The 9,157-nt window shown below is 33.9% G+C and overlaps 1 protein-coding gene across 1 annotated transcript in view; it reads right to left on the bottom strand.

Annotated features, from left to right (window-relative positions):
- The window catches only part of LOC105121683 (transcriptional activator DEMETER-like), a 5,814-nt gene extending 2,761 nt beyond the window's left edge, over positions 1 to 3,053 (bottom strand). Inside the window, exons 1-10 of the mRNA XM_011020408.1 lie at positions 2,765 to 3,053; positions 2,179 to 2,269; positions 1,174 to 2,065; positions 989 to 1,068; positions 808 to 892; positions 634 to 725; positions 488 to 556; positions 331 to 367; positions 153 to 235; positions 8 to 18 (exon numbers count right to left, since the gene is read on the bottom strand). Coding sequence (XP_011018710.1) covers positions 8 to 18; positions 153 to 235; positions 331 to 367; positions 488 to 556; positions 634 to 725; positions 808 to 892; positions 989 to 1,068; positions 1,174 to 2,065; positions 2,179 to 2,269; positions 2,765 to 2,888 — 1,564 coding nt within the window. The 5' untranslated portion in view covers positions 2,889 to 3,053. The remainder of the gene's footprint in view (positions 1 to 7; positions 19 to 152; positions 236 to 330; positions 368 to 487; positions 557 to 633; positions 726 to 807; positions 893 to 988; positions 1,069 to 1,173; positions 2,066 to 2,178; positions 2,270 to 2,764) is intronic.
- Between the last annotated feature and the right edge of the window lie 6,104 nt (positions 3,054 to 9,157).

Raw genomic sequence — 9,157 nt, 5'->3', positions numbered from 1 at the left:
AGGGAAAGATTGGCAGCACTGCAATCAATTTCTTATGTTAGATTTTATGCGAATAACAGACCATCAGTAAAAAAGAATCTAAAGGTGTCGAGATTTTTAATATTTTCTGTAGTAAGATTTAATAACGAGAATTGAAGAGATGAGTCTCAAACCTTGCTTGTGCACTTGCATAATGTTTGCATTCTGCTTTCATTGGACAAGCATGGCACCTTGGGTTTTCCTTTGTGCAGAATACCTGCATAAATTCCAAGGCGCATTGTTACCACTACCTATTCTAGATTAGAATCAAAATTTTAAAAACAAAACTAGAAATATAGTGTTATGACAGACCTTTCCAAAGGTTATCATGTGATAGTGCAGTTCATAGCTGCTTTGGCAAATATATGGAGTCAGTAATTGTTTCTTGGTTATCAAGAAAAAACAGCTCATAATCGAATGGAATGCACAGATGTGAAACAAATAGTTCAAATGGAAATTTGAGGATTACAGTGTTCTATGGTCAAGCTCGCATAGTCGGGGCCAGAGGTATTTCTGAATGGTGTCCAATATCGGAAACCTGCACCAAAACAATATCTCATTTCATTTGAACTCCGAAAATATCAGCTGCGAAGCTTATGGGTGGATGGTACTTACTCTTCTATAAGGTGGAACTGAAGGCTTCCAGGGAGTGCTTTCAGGGGAACCCATCCGAAACGAACCGCTATCCGAGCAACATTTACATCAACCTTGTCAAAGAAATAAAGAAATTGTTGCGTTTATAGGCTAGTTTAATTGGTAAACAAGTAATTGCTGCATTGATTGACTTACCGTAAAGGCAACCTGTTGAAGAGACAAAAGTCGTACACATTCCACGCTTTTCAAGCCCAATCCCATGAACTCCAACAGGTAATCCCTGTAAGTAGAAGACCAGGTAGTGAAGAAAGTCGGAAGATTTGAGAAGAAAGTAAGTCGTATCCGTCTTGGATGAGTTTCTTATATGTGGACTTACTTCACATCATCAGGTGGAACATATCGTAACCATTCGAGATCTATGCTTTTATGCATGTCTACAACTCGATCCAGAAATTGCTGTAAAATGATGGGGTTATTGTTATATTCAGAAGAAAATAACCAAGTTAAGAGAAGATAAATTCTGACTAGAAAGTATAGAACACATGTAGCAAATTCCAAAACCTTGATTCTTCCCGCAATAATAGTTTGCTGACCACGTCCTTCGATGATGCTGGCAACTTTGCTGGTTTCTGCTTGTCTTACTGCCTCCCAATACACCGAATCCATCTGATCCTTGCTTCTTGGTCTAGAATAGATCTTTCCTAAACTCACCCAGTTCCTCCTTCTAAGTACCACATCTTTAACAATTTTATTCTTCCCTCTCGGAATTGTCTTTTTAGTCTCCTTAGAAGCTGTTTTCCTATTCGGGCTTCTGTTTTTCTTTTCAGTTTCATTCCCGCTCTGTCTTTTCACCACTTCACGAGGCAAACATATAGGCAGTTCGGTTGGTAAAGGCTGTCTTGGCACCACTTCACGAGGCAAGCACATAGGATTTTCAATTAGTAAATATTGAGACACAAGATTCATATCTGGTTCAGGTTCTGATCTCACAATACCATTCTGTCTATGCACCTCTTCCTGGAGCAAGCATATAGCCCTTTCAGCGGGTAAATCTTTGGGTCCATGATTCATATCTGGTTCAGATTCTGATCTCACAACACCATTCTGTCCTTGCTCGTCTTCTTGAAGCAAGCACGTATCCTTTTCGGCCGGCAAATCTTTGTGTCCTTGATTCATATCCGGTTCAGGTTCTGATCTCACAATACCATTCTGTCTTTGCACCTCTTCTTGAAGCAGGCATGTAGCCTTTTCGGCTGGTAAATTTTTGGACCCATGATTCATATCTGGTTCAGGTACTTCTGTTACAAAATATCGGTTACCATCTGCATCATAAGTTGCTCCAATGGATGTCATGCTGCTCTCAATTGTTTTTTGGCCATCTATGGTCATTGACGCTTGTTGATTACTCGTTGACTGAACTAGAAAATTTTCAACAAGTGACATGTATGCAGCACTGCCAACCATAGCAACAAGTTAAACAAAGTTCCCTTCATTAATTGTGTATCGTTTTTCTATGAGCAACATTCCATGAGAGAGAAAAAAAGCCAGATAACTTTTATTTTGTACCTTGATAGGTGGTCTGACACATTTTGGGTTAGGAAAACTCCTACCACTGAGTCCACAACAGAACCTTTCCACTGTCTGAATCTCCTATCACCTGTGAAGCATGCATTGTCTCCTTTAGTTAAATCTATCTGTCTAAATTTAATACAGATATATAAGCTATGACTAAGCAATTGAAAGTTCCTTTCGAAGTGTTTTTCTTAAAATTGCAAAAACAGCAATGATTTATTAACTTAGGTTCTTGATGTCTATGTTAAAAACTTAAAGGACAACTAGGATAGAAAATTAACAATATTATCAAGTATAGAGATGACGGCACATTCTCAGATTGTTCATCAAATTCAGGATTCATTAGCTAGGAATCAGCTAGTCCAAATTCAATAGATTATCGACATATACATACCAAGAAGGCAACGGATGTTCAGATTAGATGACGAATTTCTTCAATTTCCCAAATAAATAATGGGATGGCTATCCTAAGAAAAAACAAGAAGGTATGGCATGTTGAACTGTTATTTCCAGAGAAGAAAGGGCCTCAAACAATTCTCAATCAAAAGATGTAAAGCAATGGTAGTCAGCAAGAAAGTACCTAGAAACTGATGCGACCGAGAAGTAAACGCATCTATTCGTCCATCGAAAGTTATTTTTTCTCTTTGCCACCATTCTTTCCTTTTTCTCTCTTCTTCTTCACCCTCTCCACTATCTATTTTCATTAGTTGGTTCCACCTTCTCAATGACTCTGGATCTAGATCAACTTCATGTCTTGCTCTTCCACGACCCCAATAGGGAATTAAAGCATTCTGTCCGTCAACTACATGTTCCGGTTTACTTTTTGGTCTGCCAGGACCTCTTTTTTCACTCTTATTGTCATTGATGCTTGCATTCCGTAGTACATCACCAAGTTTATCCATTACAGCATGCTTAACTGTCTTAAGAAGAATCCCACTTTCGTCATTGAAAAGTTTCGGTCCAGCTGCAAAATATTTTTACCCATCGTCACTTCCACATCTAGAAGATAAAGTTTAATAAAAGAACTCGCGAAAGCCATGGTGTAAAGCTTCTGTAAATCTTTCAGAATTGAGAAAGTACTGCTAGTGGGATGGGAATGGATGAAGAAGTATGTATTGCCGAGCTGCCAATTTGTGCTGCTTTCACCAGTTGAACAAAATAAAACAGAAATACTTTGAAGAAAAAAGAATCGAATTCACCCTTATGAACATACCCTACGTATATTTTGAGAAGAAACTGTGATCACTGGAAAATTTAGAAGATTTTTACTTTGTTTTTGTTTCATGGAAAGTGAATGCATAAATACTAGTTACATTCGATGCTGAGCAAAAGAAGCTAGAAAACGTATTATTAGTACGTAGAACCGCAGGAGTTACAAGTTCCTTGGCTTGGAATTTTATCTCTTGCTGCTTGATTCCTAGAGCTGCTTGATAGAGTTAAATTAGGTCAGTATAAAAGCAAGATCGTCGTATGTTTCTTCAACTAAGAGCCCGACCATTACTCTTGACACTTGCGAAGAAAGGTCAGAAGTTAATTACTAATCAAAACTATCAACTGATAGTCTCTACACTAGTTTCATAATGTCTTGACTCTAGTTTCTCTTACTATCCTTCCATTCCCTCTCACAATTAGAAATGCTCAGCATTTTTTGCACATTATTTGCTAGCTCTCCCTCTACAAGAAAATTGTTTTTCTTTGTCCATAACCTCCAATAAATTCCTGTTGATGACAGATTTTCCACTGGCACAGAACTTTAGAAGTTCTATAGATGTCCCAAAACCCCAATGCTCTTATCCACTTAGAATATATTTGGGATAGTAACTTTCATCAGATATAAACAACACACATCACAGGAAAAAAAATAATTCGAAAAAAGTTAAAATGAATGCTAGAAAATAAGGTAAACAATTTACACTAGCATCGCAACAGAGATTTTAGTAGAGGGAAGCAAACGTACGTTTTATTGATTTGTCGGTGATTCGGATCTTCGTTTTCCGCGACTGTTGTTTGCTTTTGCCATCTTCAAACTTTGATTTTGCAGCACAGGGTCTCATCTCAGAGCAGCTTGGTGCTTTAGCCTCACAGACTATTTGAACTCCATTAACTTCATTGGTTAGAGCTTGTTTAAGAGAAAGCCCTTCCTCAATGCATCCCTCTGCTAGAGTTTCGCGGGTTTCTCGCTTTAATTTGTCGGTTATTTGAAACTCTAGTTCTCCAGGAATGGGTATATGATCTGTGGGAGCTGTCACTAAATCCTTCCCTTTCTCTGCGAATCTTGCATTGAGAGAAGTGGGATCGACTATTGGAGTAAACACCTTAGATCTCTTCTTTCTTTCATGGCAACTAAAGTGAGACGACCATAAATAGCTGAACAGGTTCAATTTACGCCTCCTCTTGGTCATTTTTTTCATGCATCTTTTAGGAACATTAGGCCCAACCTCTCTGCTATTGCCGAGACAGGAGTCTACTCTAAATACCCTTCTATAAGCCTGTAATGAATTATATTGACAACAAGGTTTAGGCCAAAATTTTCGAGCAGACCTCGTTGCACGAACGTTCCATCTTAGTTCATTCTCATTTGACTTGAATCCCAATTTATCATCACTCAACAAAACCATTGCTCCACGATTGTTATCCATGTCAGGCTGCATAGTCGAATATTTATTATCATCTTTCAAATCATGGTTGACATTACTAACCATAGCCATCTTGTTGTCATCAACAGGCAGATTTTCCATCTTTGGAATTTCAGCAACTTCTTTATGATGCTCTCTCACTGAACTCTCTTGGCTATTTCTGAGAGGAGGAGGAGCATTTTTAATATACTTCCTCTTCTCCTTTTTCTCTTGCATGCACTTCGGAGTTGCGTCTTTCTTTACACACTTCCTCTTCTCTTTTGTGTCTTGCATACATTTCGGAGATGCATCTTTCTCAACACACTTCCTCTTCTCCTTTTTCTCTTGCATGCATTTCGGAGTAGCAAGCTTTGGCATCTTTCTGGGAGTTCGTTTAGGTTTACCTTCAACGGCTACTTTCGTTCTATGTTTCTTCCTCTTGGGTTTCTTCACTGGCCTTTTGTTCTGATCCAGATCCATGCCATTTCTTGGTCTTTTGCTGCCACTTTTCTTTGGCAATGGAGTCGAAATCGCAACTTGCTCAACTGGCTTTGAGCACCCAATATGATCAAGCTTCTCATAATTCATACGAGAGATTGTACCATGGTCTGCATCTTGTTCTTTACCATCTGCATACCAATTCATCAGGTAAGAAAATACCGATTGTTTAGAATTCTTACGAGGTAATTACTGCTGTATCGAACATATTTTATTAGTCAAACTATCACTAGTTCCTAGAACAAAAGGAAGAACAGAAAAGGAACAATAACCAATTCAAGAAAAGAATTACTTCCATGTGCACAGACAAGATAATAATATAAAGAAAAAAAATTGACATCATTTACAAGGAAGTACACAACATTTTTCTCTGTATCTATCACTCTCCTCCAGGTCCGGAATAGACAAAAGATTATGGTTTTCAGATTGAAAACCCTCTTCGGAAATACCTCCTGAGTATCTGAAGATTTGAATACCATGAACAGAAGCGGTAGAATTGTCGTTCCAGTCATAGATGCTCTCTTTCAAATCTATCTGAAAACCAGCACCAGTTTCCAAATACTTGCTATTGTTGGGATGTTCATTCTTGCTTGTGGAAGTCGCCGCAGTAATAATTGCACAAATGGGGTCTCGAGCCTCTTCTGCTGCGATTCTTCCCAGAAAACTTTGTGAACCATGTTCCGAGAACCTTTTAACATAGACCGGTTGTGGCCTTGCTGGCAGAGGCGGGGGCTTTTCTGGAGTTACTGGAGCACCAACATTATGTATAGCAGGCTCCCTTTTCTCCATTGCACTGCCAGGTTCTTTGCCTTTTTGTTTCCTCTGATATACCTTCAGTGTTGACAAGCTTATTATACAATCCTAGTACCAATCAAGCCATTATTTGTTTTTCAAAAAAAAAAAACCCTTTTTACAGCAACAGATTAAGAAAAGTTCTTGTGCACAAAAAGAATCGGAAAATAAAATGAAATAAAATAATTCCTGATAAAATTGCAACTGAGATTGGAGAATATAATATCTGAAAACACAGTGCAGGCGAGTAAAGACAGGAAAAAATCAGAACAGAATTGCATGGAGCGAAAACGTCAATATGTCTCTGCTGTGATCTCGGTTGGTTACGAAGGTAGAGGGAAAAAAACGAGAGACATGTACTGGAGAGATTTGTTTGACTACCTGCAAAGCAAACTTAGTTGTGTTCTTAAGGAGACAGCAAGAGCTGGCATGAGTATTTTTGTACTCCAATTAATTAACTTGCTGGAGGATTTTTATTAAAAGCTTCCGCTTTGATTTTTACCAAACTAATGATACCTTTTATTTTATCAACGAGAATTGTACCAATTAGGTATTTTTGAAATATTGAAATTTTTATGGCCTCTTTTTTAAAAAAAAAAAAATTGAATTTTTTTACTTCAAATTAATTTTTTCCTTGTATTTTTATCTCTTTGATTTTAATTTGTTAATATTACAAATAAATTTTTAAAAATAAAAAATATTATAAAATATGATTTTAATATATTTCTAATTAAAAATATTCTAAAAATATTTACTGATGGTATTTAAATAATTTCATTGGAGGGTAATGGCCGTGCCATTGTTACTGTCACTGCTAGCTATGATATAAATTAAAGGTTATTTCTGAAATATCCTCAAACAGTAGCAACGGTAACCAATAGCATTTGTTACTGCAATGCAAATTTCCTCATTCTCGAATAGGTAAACAAAATTAGATATTTATATATTATTTATTAGATTTTAAGTATTCATTTATATATATATATTAAAAAATATAAGTGTTTTACAAATATATCTATATAATATATATCTCGGATTTGATTCAAGTGAGTTTTAGTTGTGAGTTAAATTTGATAACATTTATACCATATTTATTATTTATTAGTTTAAATAATTAACTAAAAAATACTTATTTATTCATATAAGATTGATTTGATATCTAATTAAGTTCAGACTGAATTATCATTAGGATAATTTCAAAGAAAATTGTTTTGCAATTCTGAATTATCATTGGACGAATCTTTATTTGTTCAGTGGATAAACTTTGTTGTTATTTATTTTTTTTTATTTTTTTTTTGAAAGCCTGTTGTAGCTACCCTGCCATTGACATATATATCTCAATAAAGTCAATGAATTTATAGATATATATAGAAACATTAAACAGATTTTGTTGAATATTACTGTTTTTCCATGCTTAAAACAGTAATATATTTGTATTCAACCGTTCATCTTAGGAAAGTTTTCAATTATATTTGATTTGGCTCTTAATTAATAGCTTAAAATACTACTATTAAAGGTTAAATCTAAAATGTGTTTTCAAGATTTTGTCCAATTATAAAAAAGAATATTAAAAGGAAAATATAAAATGACAAAAACACTATAGACATCTATGATAATACTCCATCATTTCTCCTATAAAGAGAGTTTTATTGGATTTGTTTATGTAGATTAAGAAAATACATTAAATTTCATATCAACTCCTACATTTTTATTATATTTATTACATTGCCTTTTTAATTTCTAAGAAGAATAGAGTAGTAAAACTTGGTATTCAATTATTTTCCTTTTTAATACATATATTTTGAAACATCTAAATAAATAAAATTTCCACATAATAACCTTATAGTTAATATTTAGATAATTTAATTAAATAGATTTTAATTCTTAACCTTTTCTTTTAAATCTCTTTTATTCTGTATCATTTTTTATATCAAAGCATAATTTTTCTTAGTTATTCATGTAATTAAACAATCCACTTGTTCAAGTTCTTGAAATTCAATAACGGTTAGTAAACTCTTAAATTTGTGCGACTTCTCATCAACAATGATAAAGAAAATGTAATGGTACATTATAAAAAATAAAGTAATAGTTGTGTCTAATAGTAATAGCAAGAGCTTGAGAGAGCTGTGAAAGAGAAAAGAAATTGTATAGAGAGAGTTTCTGTCAATTTTTCATATGTCCTATACTTTTATTTTTAATTATCTTTTATATTAATTTTTTAAAAAGTTAAAAAGTCAAACAAAATAGATAATCATTCAAAAGTACTGAATTATCTCACTTACCTTTATTCATCAACTTAGTATAAATCTATTTGAATGATGAATCACCCAAATATAGTTATCGAAAAGCATCAAATCGTATAGAAATGAGACCTCTTATACTGTCAATTTATATACTTTAAAATTTCATGATCAGTAATTAGAATAAAATCTTTTTGTACAAGATAATTTTGTTAATGTTTACGACTCTAAACATTAGCATAATACTCTAAATTATATGTTGAGTAGTTTTTATTTGAGCTAGACAAACTTCTCATTGAAAAAGATTAGCCTTTAATCTTTAATTTTAGCAAGGGACTCTTCTAATGCCTATCATAAATACATCATAGTTTACCTTAAATAATTTTTCAAAGTCTACAAGTGTCAAAATAGAAGTTTTAGTCAGTTTTTGCTTAACTAACTGAAAATTGTATTCATCTTTATATGTTCATTAAAAGATACACCCATTTAAACACTTTATATAAGTGCAATGAAGAAATTGAAGTTTCTAATGAAATCTCATATTGAAGGATGCAAGCACCTGAAAATGTTAAATATCATAAACATTCTTTGAAGTTTATCACTCTATAATTATAAAAATCTTGGATTGATCAATCTGAACATCATAAATACACATAATAAACCCTAGAAAAGCTAAAGTGTTGGTGAAGAACTTATAATTTTTATGGTTCACAAACAATTACTCTTATCTTAAGTATTAAAAATAACATATAAATGCTTTAAATAAGACTATAGAGTGAGACTAAATCAGAATATTATCAAAATAAACCATAAAGAATCCGCTTATGC

The sequence above is a fragment of the Populus euphratica genome, unplaced genomic scaffold (assembly GCF_000495115.2).
Source record: "Populus euphratica unplaced genomic scaffold, PopEup_1.0 scaffold25.1, whole genome shotgun sequence".
NCBI classification, from domain to species: Eukaryota; Viridiplantae; Streptophyta; class Magnoliopsida; order Malpighiales; family Salicaceae; genus Populus; species Populus euphratica.
This window is presented reverse-complemented; position numbering and strand designations above follow the sequence as displayed.